Source organism: Mauremys reevesii, linkage group 4, assembly GCF_016161935.1.
Source record: "Mauremys reevesii isolate NIE-2019 linkage group 4, ASM1616193v1, whole genome shotgun sequence".
NCBI classification, from domain to species: Eukaryota; Metazoa; Chordata; order Testudines; family Geoemydidae; genus Mauremys; species Mauremys reevesii.
The window spans coordinates 141,361,213-141,380,074 of record NC_052626.1 but is presented as its reverse complement, the minus strand read 5'-3'; the positions used below and the strand labels follow the sequence as shown (position 1 = coordinate 141,380,074).

Genomic DNA, 18,862 nt, shown 5'->3' with positions numbered 1-18,862 from the left:
CCCGCAAGCCTGGGAGGTGGGAGAAGTGGAGCGGCGACGGCGTGCTCGGGGAGGAGGCGGAGCAGAGGTGAGCTGGGGCAGGGAGCTGCCGCACGGCTCCCTGGGCCAGGGGGAGCTGCTGTGGGCAGCGGGGGAGCTGGGGCGGGGGCAGAGAGCTGCCACAGGGCTCGGGAAGGCACAAGGTGGAAGTTTCACCTAGGGTGTGAAACATCCTTGCACCTGCCCTGCAGTATGGGCTGACAAAGGGCCCTTGCTTGGTTTCCCCTGGGGACCCATCTCTAGGGCGGGCGTGAGACAGATCCCCATCCCCCAAGGCCCAGACTATCCTTGGCCCTGACCCCTCTGCTTAGGCTGCCAAGAAGGGAGTCACCTGAGTAACTTGCACCAGTGGGCCTGGTGGCTTCTGCAGTGTTTGACACCCCCATTCTGCTAGAGAAGAGAAACGACCCCTCACCCAGTCATTTCCCGCAGCCCGGGGGGGGGGGGGGGCGGGGTGGGTGGATTTTCCAGGCCAGTTGGGGAAGGATGTTGCGGAGAAATGCAAACCCCACCAGGCCCCCTCCAAGCAGCAGCCGCTCATGGACTCTCCAGTAAGGTTTGCTCCTCCGGGGCACTGGGCGAGCAGGAGCGGCAGCGTAAACGCCGGCTAGGCTGCCCAAGCGCCCTGCGATGGGGGCAGGCGGCTGGTGTGACCCCCCCCCCCCGAGGTGCCCCAGGCCTTTGCAGAGGGGGAGCAGCTCTGGGGAGCTGTCAGTCAAGCTGGAGCAGCTTGCGGGGCCCCAGGGTGACCAGAGGTCCCGGTTTTATAGGCACAGCCCCGATTTTGGGTCTTTTTCTTATCTAGGCTCCTATTACCCCCCCGCCCCCCCATCCTGCTACGTCACACTTGCTCTCTGGTCACCCTACGAGCCCCCCAGTTTGTGGGTCACCCAGCACGGGGCTCGCAGCCGCCGCCGCTGCAGGGTCCCTGGCGGGGCGACGCGCTGGGGCCTTTGCAGAGCTCGGACCTGGGCTAAGCGGCCGCTGAGCGTCAGGGTGGAGGTGGGGGAGGGGTCGAGGGGCGGGGCCTGGCGATGGGGGCGGCGGGGTCGCTCCGCGTGCGCGCGCCGCCAGACAGCTCGGGAGCGGAGCTGGAACCGCCCCAGGGGGCCCCGTCTAGCCGAAGCCCCGCTGGGACTCTATGGTAGGCGTAGTGCGCACGCGCCTGGAGCCCTTCACGGCCGGCGTGAGCCGGAAGGCGGATGCGGGGGGGGCGGCTTCCGGTGGGGAGGGAGGCTCCGCATGAGGTTTGTGCTGCGCAGGCGGGAAATTGACCCCCGGGGGGGTTGGTACCTGGGGCAGAGGTGGGGTCAGGGCCTGCGGCAGGGGGGCTCTGGGGCAGGGATGAGGGGGGAGGTTGGCAGTGGGTGGGGGTGTTGGTGTCTGAGGAGGATGGGGCAGGGTGTCCTGGGGCAGGGAGGGAGGGGGTCGGTCTCTGGGGCAGGGATGAGAGGGGATGGGGAGGGTCGGTGTCTGGGATGGGGTTGGCAGTGGGTGGGGTGGATTGGTGCTTGGGGCAGGGCTGAGGGGTCGGTGTCTGGGGAGGATGGGGCAGGGGTTCTGGGGCAGGGAGGAGTTGGTCTCTGGGGCAGGAGGGTCTGGTGTCTGATGGGGGCAGGATGGGGTGGGGTCCTGGGGCAGGGCTGGGGGTCGGTCTCTGGGGCAGGGATGGGGAGGAGGGGATGGGGAGGGTCTGGTGTCTGAGGGAGGATGGGGCAGGGGTCCTGGGGCAAGGAGGGGGTCGGTCTCTGGGGCAGGGATGAGAGGGGATGGGGAGGGTCGGTGTCTGGGGATGGGGTTGGCAGTGGGTGGGGTGGATTGGTGTCTGGGGCAGGGCTGGGGGTCGGTGTCTGGGGAGGATGGGGCAGGGGTTCTGGGGCAGGAGGGGTGTCTGGGGGAGGATGGGGCAGGGGGTTCTGGGGCAGGGAGGGGGTCGGTCTCTAGGAGGGTCTGGTGTCTGGGGGAGGATGGGGCAGGGAGGGGGTCGGTCTCTAGAAGGGTCTGGTGGTGGGGTGAAGACAGGGATGAGGAGGGTTCTGTCTGATCCTTCTGCTGGGGCTCAGCCTCCACCCTTGGAGAGCTCTGTAATGCTCTCCAGCTGCCCAGGCCCGGCTGGGTGAGGCTTACTGGGTGGGTGGGAGCCTGTCCCTGTATCTACTCTGTGGCTACCCCATGGGTTCACTCTCTGGGGGCTCCTGAGTTGGCTCCCTGCTTGGCCTCATCCTACTGGTGGGGTCATCTCTCTCCTCTCCTCCCCAGGTGCTTTGCTGTTTTGACACTCACCCTAGCTGCAGCTTCCTCCCCTCTGTGCTACCCCGGGCATGCGGGACTCGGGAGGGGACTGAAGAACTTCTTCATCTCTGAAGAGCTTCCTGACTGAACCTAGTTTCCAAAGCTCTCCCAAACCCATCTCTGGGAGACAGACCCTGCCAGAGTGGGGGAGGGGCCATCATGGCAGACACGCTGGAGTTCAACGAAATATACCAGGAGGTGAAGGGGTCCATGGTGAGAGACGCAGGAAACCTGGAAAGCCATTCCTTCCTGGGGGTGGGAAGCAGAGAATCTGGGAAGGTGGTGGTGTTGTGGCTGATGCAGTGGTGTATCTAGGGCTGAGACAAGGTGCTGAAGTGTGGTTCCGCTTTCATTACAGCTCTCAAGCTAAGTGGGGGTCACAGCTGGAGTGCCACCCCCCCCCAGAAGCTGTAAGTGACATGGGGGAGGGGTGTGTGCTTTTTCCCTGAGTCATTACGGAGCCCACAGATCAAGCAGCATGCTAGGAGAGCAGGGCTGCATCATTCTGATGAGACAAAACATGGCCAGACCCCTGCAGGTATTAAAGATCCAGTGACACTTTCCTGGGTGTTGGGGAGTTAGCGCCAGTGTTTTGGCTGCATTCCCGCTCTGGTAGGTAACACTCGGCTGACCAAAGTTCACAGCCCGTTGGATTTCAGGGAGCAGACTCCTTGCATTTTGTTCTAAATGGTTGCATGGTGTCACCAGGTGCTGTGGGAATTGATGGGTGGCCTAGCCTGAAAGGCTCCCAAGTTTCAGCCATTCAGAAAATGCCGTGCAAGATTCTTTTTATTCCCAGACATGAGTGTTTGCCAGTTTACAGCGAAGGTGCATGGTGCCCTGAGCTTTATAAATGAGTCGGTTCCCATGCCAAGAAATCCAAATCTTTGGCTGTTGCTCATGATGGTTACACTGGGGAATGTTGTCCCTACATCTGTGAAATGCCCTTGTTTGGGCTGTTGCTCCTAAGTGGCCGGCCAGTCAGTCCTCTAGCTAAAGCGAATAAAGGCTTGACGGTGCCCCTCTGGCTGACGTAAACTGGAGAGCTGGTGCTATGGCCCTGTGATGCATGGGGGGTAGTTGAAGTGGGAGGCGAGGGGATCTTGGAGTGAAGCTTGCATGAGGGCGAGGGAGGGTGTTTGGGGTGGGTTTAGTGGTGTGTGTTAGATATGGGGTGCATGCACCCCTGTGTGGGAGAGGAGAGATAGTGGGGTTTCTGTTTTACATCCATGCAGATGGGTGTTAAGTAGCCTTTTCCCTGGAGGAGGCAGTGTGTTGCTGACTGATGTGGGATTCCGGGTGTATTCTGTGACACCATTCCAGAGGGTCACCACTGCTGTTCTCCCCAGCGTGTGCACTTAGCTCTTGGAGTGTTGTCCCTGTGCCCCCTACCAACCCCTGTCTCTCTCTGCCAGAATGATGGGCGACTGCGGCTGAGCCGCCAGGGCGTCATCTTCAAGAACAGCAAGACAGGCAAGGTGGACAACATCCAGGCCTCAGAGCTAGCGGAGGGCATCTGGCGCCGGGTGGCACTAGGCCATGGCCTCAAGCTGCTCACCAAGAATGGACACGTGTACAAGTATGACGGCTTCAGGGAATCGGTGAGACCTTTGGCCTGGCCGGCTCCCCCTTCTAGAAGCGCCCACCCCACCAGTGCCAGGACCCCCAGGGGGAAGTGACGTGGGTGGGCATCCCCAACCAGCTACAAGGTGACAATTGCTGGGCCATCTCCTGGATTTGCCGCTGTGGCATTAGTGCCTCAATGCAGCCCACACCCTCACAAGCCCTGGATCCCGTCTGGCTCTGTTTAAACACCTCCCTCGTCCTGCCCTAAGGATCCTGTTCTTGGCCCAAACAGTTTGCCATGAGTTTTAGCTTCAAGGCTCTCTCCTAAGAGTCTTTTTTTAATTAATTGTGTTTATTACGGTAATGCCAAAAGGTCAGCTGAGAATGGGTCCCATTGCCCTAGGCTCTGTACAGAGTAGTAGATAGTCCTTGCCCTGAAGAACTTCTAGTCTAAATAGACCAGACAGACACTGGGTCGGGAGTAGGAGTGGAACACACAAGCCCAGTGAAATATGTGATGGCAGCAAGTGTCTTGTTAGTGCCCTGGTGGGTGTAGTTAGGGGGGGATCAGCTGAAGGGAAGCAGGGGAGAGAATGGAACAGGTGTTGAGGGAAGTTGAGGCAAAGAGACTGAGCGAGGGGCAGTGTTCCCTCTAATTTGTCCCACCTGTGTGTGGAATGAATTTAGTTATGTGCACCAATATGGAAGTGAGGTGTGACTCATCATCTTCGTATTGGTGCACATAACAATTCATGTGTCGGGGGTGTGTGGGACCAGGGATGAGGGGCTCAGGGCTGGGGCAGGGTTGGGGTGGGCGGGAGGAGGGTTCCAGCTGGGGGGGTGGGCTCTGGGAGGGCCATCCCTAGGAGGTGTGGGGCCTGGGACAAATCAGCCTGTATGGGGCCCCCTTAACATTTTTTATACAGGTGAAATCTGGTGTGGGGAGGGGACACCGGTGCTGGGGGGGGGCAAGAGATGATGGAGAGTCAGAGGGTGGCACCTATGCTAGGGGCGAGGGGGCCCCCTGTGCTGGGGGGTCCTGCAAAAGGAAGGGGTCTGAGGAGGAAGGGCAGTGGATGGGGTCACCCTGGCACTGGCATATTCCATTGGCACTAGGATGCAGGCAGTGTAAGAAAAAGAAATACAACGTGCGCTTCCCGCTGGTGAGTGTGGGCCCCACCCCTGCTGCTGGCGCCAAGCCCCCTGCTACCTCCCCGGGCTGGCCTGCACCCCCTAACCCCACCCCTCCTGGGCCGGCCTATCGCCCCCTGCATGACTCATTCACACTGAAGTGTGGAGCCCGGAGCAGTTGCCCCGATTCGCCATACCCAAGGGATGGCTCTGGGGTGGGGCTGGGGATGCTGGGGGGAGTACTCCAGCCTGCACCTCAAACCCCTCATCACCTGGGCTGGCGGGGAGGGGTGCCTCTCCCTTGGCCGTGGCAGGTCCGGGCCAGGGCTGGGTTGGGCCTGGGGGAAGAGCACCTCTTCCTCGGCTGTGGCTGGGTTGGGTCCGGGGCCGTGGGAGAGGAATCTCTCCCCACCACAGCCCTGAGCGTCTGCGCAGCGCTTAATAGGCTGCTGCGTTGCCACGCAGCTGAAAGGGAAGTTAGGCGCGGGGGAGGGCTGGAACAAACAGCCCATCAGCACCAGGTAGAGAAAGTCCAGTCAAACTGCAGGGAGTTCTTTGAACATGTAAGTGTCCCTGCTTTGGCTGAGGCTGCTCTGACCGGCTGGGGTCTGTGACTGGCTCCTCTGCAGTTGCCAGTCGTGTACTAGGGCGTATCCCTACGAGAGGTTTCAGCTCCACACGAGTGTCCAGCAAAGATGCGGGGCTGGTAACTCCTGCTCGCTCTCCCTTAGCTCTGTGGTCGTAGTTCTCCTAGCGGCTGAGTCTTTCCCCAGCTCACTTGTTTCCTGGCACGTGCTGTGTGTTGCATGAGCCATCCTAGATGGGAGAGCGCTGGAGCTCCTCGCTGGGGGGTACTAGCCTTGGCCGGGCCTCTCTGGGAGGGAAGGAGCCCTGGGGTGATCGGGTGGGAGGAGGGAGGATCCCTGGGATCACGGCTCAGGCTGCTGGAGTATGGTGGCTTCTGATGGCCATTCTCTACTTCCCACTCAGGAGTTTGACAAGCTGTCGGAGTTCTTCAAGTCCCATTATCGTCTGGAGCTGGCAGAGAAGGATCTGTGTGTGAAGGGCTGGAACTGGGGGACCGTGAAGTTTGGAGGTGACTCTGGGGCTGTGTCTTCGCTGCTTGTGAAGCATGGGACACGTTTACCCGCGGTAGCCTAACCCGTGACAGTGCAGCCACGTTTCCCCTGCTGTGACACCCGTGCTGGCGCTGTATCTGGCCCTGGCAAGCAATAGAGCCAGCCCAAGGTTCATAGCGCCACAACTCCCTGGGGAATTCGGCTCGTATTCGCGGGGCATTGGGGCCAACTTCTCTGGACGCTCATCCCCGGGCAAGTTAGCCAGCCTCCTCCTCTACCAGACACCGGAGATGGAGGCTAGTGGAGAGGCTGCAAATGGAGAGCCGAGCAGAGGCAGACAGACAGTTGGCTTCTGGTCAGGGGGCTGATGGGAAGGGATTGGAGGCCCTCATGTCTCAATGGGCGTGAGCACCTGTGGCTTTGTCTCTTAACTGCATCTACCTCGGGGTAGCAGTACGTGTTAACAGCCGCCTGCAGTTGGGGAGTGCTGGCTGCAGCGCTGTTAGCGGCGTGTGAACACAGAGCGTGTTGGGAAAGAACCCGTGACTGAGCTGGAGTTAAGCCTGCGGTGAAGGCCAGCTCTGGGAGATGAGGGGTGTAGAGCAGGGAGAGGAGCACAGGATGTGGGGGCTGGCGTTGGGAGTGGATGGCTAAGTGTGCAGCAGAGAGGGAGTAGCTTGTAGCTCCACCTTCTCCTGAAGGGGGCGCTTTGTTGTGGGGGAGCTCTGAGTTGCTCTTGTCTGCCCAGCACCACTTTGTAGCTGCTCAGCCCTGTCCTTGCCTTCCGGGCTGCCGGCTGCGGAAGTTGTCTGACGGGAGGAGTGGCTGGCTGCACGAGGTGGTCCACTGCCCCCTGCCGACCCACGGGGTTCCCCCTCCCCGCAGGCCAGCTCCTGTCCTTCGACATCGGGGAGCAGCCCGTGTTCGAGATCCCGCTCAGCAACGTGTCCCAGTGCACCACGGGCAAGAATGAGGTGACGCTGGAGTTCCACCAGAACGACGACGCCGAGGTGTCGCTCATGGAGGTGCGCTTCTACGTGCCGCCCACGCAGGAGGATGGCGTGGACCCTGTGGAGGTGCGTGTGGGCTGAGCTGGGGGTGGAAGAGGCGTGGCCCACAGGGAGGTGGGAATTTGTGGGCTGGGGGGAATGGGGCTGTGGCCTGTGTGAAGGGGATGGGGGGGCTGCATTCAGCTGTCTGGAATAAAGGCTCCCTGTCCTCCCCCACCCTTAGGCCTTTGCCCAGAATGTGCTGTCCAAGGCAGACGTGATCCAGGCGACCGGGGATGCCATCTGCATCTTCCGGGAGCTGCAGTGCCTGACACCACGCGGTCGCTATGACATCCGCATCTACCCCACCTTCCTGCACCTGCACGGCAAGACCTTTGACTACAAGATCCCCTACACCACTGTGTTGCGCCTCTTCCTGCTGCCCCACAAGGACCAGCGCCAGATGTTCTTTGTGGTGAGGAGGGGGACGAGGGGCTGGCAGATCCTTCCCCCCCACACACACTGCATTCGGGGGAAATGGGGGGGCTGGCAGATCCCACTCCAGTGTGCCTGGGGGGCGGGGTAGCCAGCGGATCAAAAGGCCCAGACCAGCTACTTCTGTTGGGGGCTGAGAACTGGGAGGGAGGGGACTGCCCTGTGGTACCTGGGAGGGATATTTCATGGAGGTGGGAGCTGGAATGGAGGAGATCCCTGATCTTGGGGTACTGGGATCCCTCACCTGTCCATGTCCTTGGCTTCCTTTCCAGATCAGCCTGGACCCTCCGATCAAGCAGGGCCAGACGCGCTACCACTTCCTGATCCTGCTCTTCTCCAAAGACGAGGACATCTCCTTGACCCTTAACATGAATGAGTGAGTGGCCTTCCTTCCCTAGCTGGTCTGGCCCTGCTCCCAGCCCTGTACCCTGTCAGGATCCCTCTGCTCCTGCCAGCCTGGCTCTGCCGTGTGCCCAAGCCTGACCCCACTCTTCTCCCCCCCCTTGCCATCCTGTCTCCATCCCCAGGCAGCCCCCCAGCCATACCCATCCTCTGCTAGCCTTGCCATGCTCCTGGCAGGATCCCTCCAATCCGATATGGACTCCAAACCTTGTCTGGCCTGAGTGTCTGGCCAGCCCCATCCAGGTTGGCTCACCTCCAAGCCTCGGGCGGGGGGGCTCTTCTCCTGGGAGTAGATGCTGTAGCCCAAGGAATATGTGTTGTCCTCCTTGGCGGCCCTCTCATGGCTGGGTGCTGAGAGCTTCCCATGCTCCTGTCTCTCTCAGTTGGCGTGGGAGCTCCTGGGTCATCCCGCGTTGTTCCTGCCGGTGCTGGGCTCTCTCCTGCCCTCTGTCCTCATGCTGCCGTTTTCCCCGTGCCGTAGGGATGAGGTGGAGAAGCGCTTCGAGGGCCGACTCACCAAGAACATGTCCGGCTCGCTCTATGAGATGGTCAGTCGGGTCATGAAAGCGCTGGTGAACCGCAAGATCACCGTGCCCGGCAACTTCCAGGGGTGAGCACACGGCGGGCAGGGGAGTGGGTCGTGGGGCCTTCCTCTCTAGGAGGCTTCTGTCCCAGGGCATGGGTATTGTCTAACTGAGGGGGTGGTGAAAGGGACACGGGGCCTTTTTCCATCTAATGGGTTCAGGCTCCAATCCAGTCCCAGGGCGGGAGATTGTCTTGGGGTGGAGAATCGAATATGGGCCCTTTCTTCTCTAGGGGCACCAGCTGGACTGGCTAGCTTGGGTGGCAGGGAGTGGGATACAGAGCCTGTTGCTAATTAAATGTTTAGAAATGACTGACCTGTGAGGTCCCGTCCTTATATACCTGGCTCTGGTGGACTTTTTTCCCCGTCCCGTGGCTGGGAGTTCCCAGTGGTGGGTGGGAGGAGAGTTGTGCCTCAGACAACAGATTCTCATCCCTTTATCCACCCCCCCCCCCCGGCTGCTGTCCCCTGGGGCAGCGTCTGTGCATGGGAGCCTTGCTGGTGTAACCCCGTCTGTCTCTCTCCTCCCCCTTCCCCACGTCCCCAGGCACTCGGGAGCCCAGTGCATCACCTGCTCCTACAAGGCCAGCTCGGGGCTGCTCTACCCTCTGGAACGTGGCTTCATCTATGTGCACAAGCCCCCGGTGCACATTCGCTTCGATGAGATCTCCTTTGTCAACTTCGCCCGTGGCACCACCACCACCCGCTCCTTCGACTTCGAGATCGAGACCAAGCAGGGCACGCAGTACACCTTCAGCAGCATAGAGAGGTGAGCCTGGCCCCACCGCCCGCTCTGGGTGCGCGGTACACCTTCAGCGGCGTAGAGAGATGAGCCGGGGGCCCCCCGCCCGCTCTGGGCGCGCGGTACACCTTCAGCGGCGTAGAGAGGTGAGCCGGGGGCCCCCCGCCCGCTCTGGGCGCGCGGTACACCTTCAGCGGCGTAGAGAGGTGAGCCTGGGGCCCCCCGCCCGCTCTGGGCGCGCGGTACACCTTCAGCGGCGTAGAGAGGTGAGCCGGGGGCCCCCTGCCCGCTCTGGGCCTGCGGTACACCTTCAGCGGCATAGAGAGGAGAGCCTGGGGCCCCTGCCCGCTCTGGGCACGCGGTACACCTTCAGCAGCATAGAGAGGTGAGCCTGGGGCCCCCCGCCCGCTCTGGGTGCGCGGTACACCTTCAGCAGCATAGAGAGGAGAGCCTGGGGCCCCCCGCCAACTCTGGGCACGCGGTACGCCTTCAGCGGCATAGAGAGGAGAGCCTGGGGCCCCTGCCCGTTCTGGGCACGCGGTACACCTTCAGCGGCGTAGAGAGGAGAGCCTGGGGGCCCCTGCCCGTTCTGGGCACGCGGTACACCTTCAGCAGCATAGAGAGGAGAGCCTGGGGCCCCCCGCCAACTCTGGGCACGCGGTACGCCTTCAGCGGCATAGAGAGGAGAGCCTGGGGCCCCTGCCCGTTCTGGGCACGCGGTACACCTTCAGCGGCGTAGAGAGGAGAGCGTGAATTCCCCCCGCAAGCAGCTGCTATCTGCTCTCTCCCCTCTGTACCCATGGCTGTTGCCCCATCTGTTTTCCTGGGCTGCCGCCCTCTTCCATGTGACACAGTCCTGTCTCACGGCCTGCATTGGTATCCTGCTCCTTACTCAGGCCTGGGAAGTTTTGGCACCACAGCCTAGGGCTGCCATTCTCCACGCCATCACCGTGCACTGCCCTCTTGCTCGCTCGTGGATGGGGGAGCGTTAGACTCCGCCTCTCCATGACCCCGTTTCCCCACTGTCACCCCCCTGCAGGGAGGAGTATGGGAAGCTGTTTGACTTTGTCAACGCCAAGAAGCTAAACATCAAGAACCGAGGCCACAAGGAGGTACCTGCAGTGGGGCGGGGCTGGGCGCTGGCTGGGTCCCCTGTCCCATCCTGACCGGGAGCTCCATAGCTGCTGGGTGAGGGTAGGGGTTCGTTCTCTCTCTTGCTGCAGATTCTGCCTCCTCACTTTCTCTTCTCTCCTTGCCCTTGTAGAAGAAAAAGGTCCGTGCGATTTCCCCTCCTCCTGGTGCAGGTCTCCTCTGAATGGCTGTGGTGCTCTCCACTAACCACAGTAACCCCGCATGAGCCATGGGAGGGAAGGAAGGGCCGTGCCCCTTCCCCCCTGATCTCCTTGCCGAGTGGGCCCCACCTAACCCGGTTAACACCGCTCCTCTGGTCCCTGCATGCAGCCTGTGCTCGGAGTGCTGAGGATCCTTTCCCAGAGTGGGGCGGGGGTGCACCCAGGTGCATGCTGGGAGTTGTAGTTCTCAGTTCTCTGCACATTTGGGGTGGGGGGGTGGCGTCTGCGCTTCCCCTCTGTGGGGGGGGGAGAGGGGGAGAGTGGCACTGATGTGACCTCTCCCTGCTCCCCATGCAGTCCATGCCGCAGACCTATGATGAATATGCTGACTCTGACGAAGACCAGCATGATGCCTACCTGGAGAGGATGAAGGAGGAGGGAAAGATCCGGGAGGAGAATGCTGATGACAGCAGTGATGAGTCTGGGGAGGAGACTGGTGAGACCTGCCCCTGTGCCTGAGATCCACCCCCTGCTGTCCAGCGATTGGGGCTCCTCCCCATGGTTGAGAGATCTGCCCTCAGCTGGGGTCAGAGAGACATTCCCATACTCTTTACTCAGCCCTTTCCCCTGGGCTGTTGCCATCCCCATCCCCCTCTCCTGCCCCGCCCCCACCCAGAGAGGAAGAATGACCCCTGCATTCCCTTTCCTTCCAGATGAGTCGTTTAACCCCGGGGAGGAGGAGGACGACGTAGCAGAAGAGTGAGTAGGGGACAGGGGCTGCCTGGCATGGGGCTCTCGAGCTGTGACCTTGCCTTTTGATTGGCCCATTCTCGGATGGGAACCCTACCTGCGGTGGCCGCCGGGGCTGGACGTTGTGCGTGTAGTGCCGTCAGCGCTGGCCTCCCTGTGTGCTGTGCGGTGCCCTGCTGCCACGCGCAGCAAGTGGCTCAGTACAGGGCACTCTGCCTTTATGGGGCCTCCAGAGCTGATGGCTCAGCCAGAGGCACTGTCACCTCTGCCAGTGCTCCAGTGCGCTAGGTGGCCTGGTGCTGCTGTCTGAGGCTTTTGTCTCCCTGGCTCTTTGCACAGGTTTAAGGCCATTAAGTGGCCAGCCATCAACTTGGGGAACTCCCTTCTGCTGACCTAAATTGCCCCGTAGCCCCAGTGGGTTCTTCTCTTCCTGTCCTGAGCTGTTAAACAGCTGCTGCCTTTCCCCTCTGAGGCTGCTGCATCTCAGTGGTGGGTTGAAATCGAGGGGCTGCCTACATTGTCTGGGGCAGGGACTGTCTTTCTTGCTATGTGCCTGTACAGCACCTTGCACAGGGGGGCCCTGATCCATGACTGGCGCTACCACAATACAAATCATAGGTTCCTTGAATGAGGCAGGGTGGTTTCAGAGCAGAGAATAGGCACTAGGTTTTTGCCTCTGCTGCTTGCTGAGATTTGTGCTCTGGAGCAGCGCAGCTGGCATGCCTGCCAGAGGGAACGCTGCTGGCAGCCACAGAAATGATCCAGGCTGAGGGGACTGCCTAACGGAGAAGAGATCTTTGTAGCACGGAGCAGCAATAACTGGGTGGACATTGTGCGGCTCTGTGAATCCCAGACCTCGGAGGACCAGGAATCTGGGGCTGCTACTCAGGGCACGGTGGGAGCAAATGGCAACAGGGAGAACTCTGGCGAAGATTTCCCACCACCAAGATCCGCTGGGTTGTGGGGTGGTGTCACAGATCCACAGTGTCTAGTCCATGCCCATCCTATAACCAGTTCCTTGGGAGTGACCCCTGTGTGGGTCCTTGGGGCCTAACGCACTACAGGGGCAGGCCCATGGCCTCCAGGACTCCCAAACTGGGCCTTGGGGCCCCAGCAATCCCCCTCTCTCTCTCCATGGCTCCCTGCAGCAAATCCAGCCCAGCCAGACCCCTGCAGGACGTTTGTATCATCCCCATTCGGGGTGCCGTGCTGTCAGGGGTATCTGCAGCGACAGCAGCAGCCTTCCCAGACCGGGGGGACATGAACCGCCTGGCCCACGGGATCGGCAAGGCCTTGGCTTCGCACAGAGAGGCAAAGCTTGAGCCATAGTCCAGCCTGGCCAGCGCCGGTGCAATTAGCCAGCCAAGCTGTTATGGCCTCTGTCTCCATGTGGGTCCTTGTCAGCTCCGAGGCCTGGCCGCCGGCCTCCTTTCCCCTTTGTTCTCCCGCTGGGGCCTTTGTGCTGCTTCTTGGCTGAGGGAACGTCTCCTTCCTCCTGGCTGGTGGCTCTAGGGGTGAACAGCCCGGCCATTGGGGTTCCTGCTCTCTTGCTGGATGCTTCATTGATGTGGGTTGGTTTTCACCAGTCCTTTGCCGACCCTTCTTCCACCCCAGCCAGCCACGGGATCTTGCTCTTAGAGCAGATTTAACCTTTTTGCACCCCTGCATAGCAGTGCAAAGTATAGAGGGAAACTGAGGTTCATAACAATGTTATAGAATATTCCCTTTTGGTCCCAGGTGGGGTCCCGTGTCAGGAACGGGGAACCCGTCACCTGGGAGGCTGGGAAGTGGCCCAGAGGGAGCGGGCCTGTGCTGTGCCCCATACTCTGCTCAGAGGGGCTCACGTCTCTCCAGCGGGGATGTCTGTGCTTAGCTCTGCCACTCGGGTTCTGCTGCCAGCAGGTCTGGGGCGGGAGCAGTTGGTGTGGGGAAGAGCTGGCTGTGCCCCTTGTACCCTGCCCAGAGTGCTTGGCAGTGCCCCTTGCTACCGTGTTTCAGGGGACAGGTGAGGAGGCTTTTCCTGTTGCCATGCCCAAGCCATACTGTGAATGCCCTAACCCTTCCAGCCAGCACCCCTGGAGCAATCTGCCCATGCTAGGCCTGATCTCGCTGAGCTAGGGCTGCTGGCCCTGGGAGCAGTGGTGTTTGGTGCCAGGAGGGGCTGATGCCAGGCTCCTATTCCCTCCTGCAGGTTCGACAGCGAAGTCTCTGCCAGTAGTGATGGTGGCAGCGACCGTGAGGAGAGGAGGAAGCCAGCCAAGAAAGCCAAGGTTGTCAAGGAGCGCAAGCCCCGCAAGAAGCCATCAGAGGTGAGAGCTCCGCCCTGGCAGAGGGGGCTGCGTGGGTCCCGACCGCTGGCTCTGAGGAGTGGGATCCTCTACCTCCAGCACGCAGGCCAGCCCTGTGGGGAGATTGAGCCTTTGGGAGCTCTGCTTACGGGGCTGATGAGGCCACGAGTGAGTGTCCTCTGTGATGGGGAACTGGCCTGAAGGTCCCGCTGCTCCCCAGCTCAGGACACTAAGCAGCCTCCAGCTGGGGGTGAGTGACTCCCCTCCATGCCACGGAGTTCTGCAGCCCCGTGCCACTCCCCCAACCCCAGTCTCACCTCACAGCCTCCCTGCGTTCCTGCCCCGCTGGCTCCGTTGGGCTCCTTGGCCCTAGTTCCCTCGTCTTAGTCTCGTGCTGCCTGGGCCCCGTGAGTGAGTCTGGCTGCTGGGGGGAAGGGCTGGGGTATCGAAGGCCCTGCCCCAGTGTTAATGGGGGGCACAAGGGGCCCTTGCCATCGGGGCCAGAGCCTCTGGCCCAAGGAACTGTAGAGCTACGTCTTGATGGATCCCCTGCTTGTTCTGTGTTTGCACCTGCCTCCTCCTCTTGCCAGAGTAAGAAGGGGAAAGACCCCAACGCCCCGAAGAGGCCCATGTCTGCCTACATGCTGTGGCTGAATGCCAGCCGCGAGAAGATCAAGTCAGACCACCCCGGCATCAGCATCACCGACCTGTCCAAGAAGGCTGGGGAGCTCTGGAAGGGCATGTCCAAGGAGAAGAAAGAGGTGGCCTTGGGCTGGGGGCGTGGCATGTTGTAACAGTCTTTTGGTGGTGTGGGTGTTTGGGGGAGGGGGCTGTGTCTGGGGATGATAGGGGTAGTGTTGGGTTTAGGCCTGGTGTGGGGAATTCTTGGGGAACCGGATGGAAGAAGTCTTGGAGGCCAACCCAACATGGGGCAGGGGCTGTGTCTTGTTCAGGGAGGGGATGGGCATGGGCATCTGTTTTTGGCCGGCTGGCAAAGCATGCTGGGGGTAGCTTTGTATCTGATGGGGATCAGAAGTGAAACTGAGGTGGGGGGGGGCAGGTGAGCAAGGAGAGGCATCACCAACTCTGTGCTCTGGTGGCAGCAGTGGGATCGCAAGGCGGAAGATGCCAAGAGGGACTACGAGAAGGCCATGAAGGAGTACAGCGAGGGCGGCAAATCGGAGAGCTCCAAGAAGTAAGTTGGCTGGGCTGCTGGGAACACTGGGGTGGGTGACGAAGGGCCGTGGCCCCGTCTCCCCGGAGGGTAGGCAGCGAGCTGACGGGGAAAGGTGTGGCCCATGTAGAGTGCGAGGAGTGGAGGATTGTCTGTTTCCTCCCAGGCCTGTGGCACCTCCACCAATGCAGCAGCAGGGGCTTGGGATGACCCTGTGATTGCTCGCTGTCCCCCATCCTGCACAGAGAGAAATCCAAGAAGAAGAAGCAGCAGCAGCAGCAGGGGAAGGGGAAAGCAGAGAGGAAAGCGGCACCGTCCAAGGCCCTAGCCACGTCCCCCGCCAAGCAGCTGGGCGAGAGCTTCAAGAGCAAGGAGTTTGTCTCCAGTGAGGAGAGCTCTGGTGACAACAAGAAGGAGGTAGGTGCGGGTGGGGCAGGAGGGGCGCCTGCCCCAAGCGGCAGCTGTGGCTGTATGTGGTCTCCTGTTAACACACTTCCGCTCCCCCCCCACAGGACTCGGAGGAGGAGGAAATCGCCAGCACGCCCCCCAGCTTGGAGGACTCAGCTTCTGGCTCGGATTAGAGCAACCCCTCCCCCTCCCTTTAGCCCTGCCCCTTTCCTGACTGCATAGGTCATAGGTCACAGAATTGAGGCCTAGACACCCCCCACGCCTCCCCAATGCCTCCACATCCCTTCTGCCAGGGGCATGGGCTGGAGGGGTGACGCGGCTGCTCCGTTGGCTAGAACCTGCCCTACTTCCGGACCTTCCCTGCCCCCTCCTCTCTCATGGAATTGCAGGACCTGGGCTGAACTCTGGAGAAAGACAGAGGGTGCTAGAGAGCAGGGGAGGGGGTGCACCCCTCCTTTCTCTCCATGCTGTGGGAGCCCCCTGTGTTCTATCAGGAAGCCCTCCCAGCAACGGGGGTGGGTGGGGGTAGCCCGCAGGCCCGGCAGGGGGGAGCTAGCTGGCTGGGAGGGGTCCGTCCCTTGGCCTGTAGTCGGGCTCTATCGGTGTTTTTTATGTTCTGTTTATTTTTGTATTTCTGATCTGTTCACGCGGCAATTGGATGGAATAAAAACCAAGTGACTTTGGACGGAGCTTCTGTCTGTCGGAGCGGGGCCAGGGGCCAGACCTCCCAGTGCCGACAGCTTCCCCTCTAGAGCAGGCAAAGCCCCACTCTTGCCAGAGGGGAGAGGAGGCCACTCTGGAGCTGTGGTCTCCCCTCCCGCCGGCTGCGTTTCCCAGGCATCGCAGCAGGAACAGCTCTGCCTGCAATGTGGGGCTGAATTTGGGCCAGAGCCGTATCTCACTGCGTTCCAGTAAGCTGTGGTCCTAATTGTATTAAAGGCCATCAGGCGCCTTGGGGAGCCACCTAATGAAGGAGGCAGTCGATAACAATGAGGTTTAGCCAAGTGTTCAGGGCTCCTTTCCCTGCCCTCTCCTGCTGCCGGGGCCATCACCAGCCTCAGCAAGGCTGGGAGGGTTGTTCCCGAAACGGCTTAAGGTAGGGAACTGTAGCCCAGCAGGGAGTGCTGTGACCCAGGCGGCGGGAGCTGTTCCCTCCTTGACACACCCAGTACCTCCCAGCTGCGTGTTGCTGAGGGATGCAGTGTCCTGGGGCTGTGGGCACTTGGTTGGCATTCAGTGCTTCCCCTCCCCCTGGTTCTGCTAGCGGCTGCCCTCCATGCAGCCCCAAGGGCTCATCGCTCCCCCTTCTGGGCCTGGAGCTCTGACCAGCTCGAACTGCGCTGAGAGTGGGCGAAGGGGAGTGTGAGGCGCTGCCCAGACGGTGGACGCAGCATCCATCTCCATTACAGCCAGCGCAGGCCTTGCTGCCAGGACAACTAATCTGAGTTGGGGGAAGGAGGCCTGATCCAATTAGAGCCTATTATCAGACCTCAGTGCTCCATTAAAGTATCTGTGGCTCCACTTCCAATCACCTGTGTGTCAGAGGGCACACTCTGCCTCACTCTAATCGAATCAGCACTTCTGCCAGGCTGCAGCTCTTAGAGAGGGAAGAGAGCGGCGTGTGCTGGGGGAGGGAGAGGAATGTGCCCCAGAGGCAGTGGCTTTTATAACCAAGGCTGCAGCAGGTTAATTGTGCAGATGGAAGCTGGCTCCCATGGGAAATTCTTCAGGGTCCCATTTCCTTTGGCCTGATTTCTGTGGGTTATTTACCAGAACTCCACAGCTGCCAGGAGTAAATGGGAAGGAAGAGCTGCAGGCAGCCATGGCAACTCCTCTCTTCAAGCACCGTGTACTACGCTAGAACAGGGGCCCAGCAGTGGCGTGGAGTTTAAAACCAGCCGGAACCGCCACATCTGCCCACCTGGACGTTACAGCTGCCCAACACCTGCGCACTAAACCCAACAACCAAAATCAGACCAAAGCCTGTGGACGGTGGGGCCTTTCTTTGTTCCACGACAGCCTCCCCTTTTCACCCCTCCCATCACACAAGGCTAGAGCGTGGTGTAGGTACACCAGCCGCTGCATTCGTCCTGCAATCCTACCCCAGCTGTAAGGAGGGGGCTGTTTTGCCCTGGGTACTGGGCAATGTAAGCAGCTGCCATGATGAGACTGGTTGGTCTTATGAGGGGTGGCTGCCAGGCAGCCACCATGTGCATAGGTGCCAGGGGTAGGTTGTCCTTAAGAGTGAGACTTTCCAGGTGGTGTGTTAGGTCATTGCTTAAGACAGGGACTCTCCTTTGGTCCTTTCCAGTCCAGGATTTTAATGTAACCAGCACTTAATAGTTTGTTTTAAAGTGTACACTGATTAATATTGCATATGAAACACTTAAATATCCTCATTCATACTAAAGACTAGGGCACTTGAGAAGTCTATGCAATGCAAACCAGTGCATTTTAATAAAAACAATTATTAACTGGTTGAAATAAAAGCCTAGATGGTTGGAGAGCCCTGAGGACATGAATTTGGCCAGTGTGATTTTAAATTTTGAACTGTTATTTTGGAGAACCTGCAAACTTTCAAGCAAGTCCTGCTTGTTTTTGGGCAAACTCATATTTTCTTGACAATCAAGTATTCACACACACACCCCTTCCAGCCTCCTCTCCTGCAGGTAGAGCCTGTAGTCTCCATGGTCACCACAGTACACAAGCTTGGAAAGTGGCTTTCCATGCCCTAAGTCACAGATGTACTCTCTTGCTCTGCCTAAGTAAAACCATTGTAAATCTTTATTTATGCAAAATGAGTGAGAAGCTTAGGAATGTGAGAGTGAAGCATGCTAACAAGTGGATCTCACACCCAGAGAGTGACATTTGACGTGTCTGACTGGGTGAAACAAATTGAGGTGGATTCTAAGTTTAGCACAATGTGGACAAATGTCCTCCACCTGAGCCCTGCCCTGCCCTCCTTGCTGGCGGTTTCCCAAGAGATGTTAATTAGCAAACAGGCTTTCACAAACTGTGCAAGGTGGGCGTGAGGGGTGTTCGGAGAGGGGACTCCAGCCTCTGGCCCTATCCCTCCAGCATTAAAATTCATGTCACTCTTACACTAAGGATGCACCAAGGAGCCTTTATTCCCTGGGGGAGGGCAGAGGAGGCTTTAGGGGAGCTAGGGGGCAAGAAGGGGTGAATAGTTAAGATGTCACTGGAGCTGGGCAGTGTGGGCTGCAGTGATTCTATGGGGCACTGGCTCTGGGGTGTGGGGCACTGGCTCTGGGGCACAGGACACCTGCTACCAGCCTGTGGGGGCTCAGGCTGAGAGGGGTGGGGGTTAGCAGCCAGCCCTCTGCAGTTGGCAGGCACGGAGTTGCCTGTTGTGATACCAGCTGGGGTGAATACACACACACTCCCCACGTGAGCTGGGGACAAGATCCCTCCCCACTTAGGGATTAGTGCCAGCGGGGTCCTGGCTCTCCGGCTGGCAGAGGCCCCAGGGGTATTCCAGGCTGTGGGCGTAGGGCTGAAGGGGTCATGCCCTATGGGAGTGGCGAGACTGGTACTCCAGTAACGGCTGGGGAGGGGCCCCTAGGCTCTACCTCCGCCCTGTATGGCACATCCTGCCTGGTGGACGATGGCTT

At 60.1% G+C, this 18,862-nt stretch overlaps 1 protein-coding gene across 4 annotated transcripts; it reads left to right on the top strand.

Moving 5' to 3' along the window:
• Nucleotides 1–1,158: 1,158 nt before the first annotated feature.
• On the top strand, nt 1,159–15,913 carry SSRP1 (structure specific recognition protein 1). Of its 4 annotated transcripts, none has more exons than XM_039538114.1 (17): nt 1,159–1,286; nt 2,299–2,544; nt 3,747–3,932; nt 6,019–6,124; nt 6,993–7,183; nt 7,341–7,571; nt 7,864–7,967; nt 8,475–8,603; nt 9,124–9,345; nt 10,358–10,430; nt 10,968–11,106; nt 11,324–11,369; nt 13,552–13,669; nt 14,239–14,409; nt 14,755–14,843; nt 15,068–15,239; nt 15,335–15,913. In XM_039538114.1, the coding sequence occupies exons 2-17, from the start codon at nt 2,491–2,493 to the stop codon at nt 15,401–15,403; spliced, it is 2,100 nt and encodes a 699-aa protein (XP_039394048.1). In that variant the 5' UTR covers nt 1,159–1,286; nt 2,299–2,490; the 3' UTR covers nt 15,404–15,913. The 4 variants fall into 4 exon arrangements, with proteins under 4 accessions (XP_039394048.1, XP_039394045.1, XP_039394047.1 ...); XM_039538111.1 differs by having other exon boundaries at nt 14,752–14,843; XM_039538113.1 differs by having other exon boundaries at nt 1,167–1,183; nt 14,752–14,843.
• Nucleotides 15,914–18,862: the final 2,949 nt, after the last annotated feature.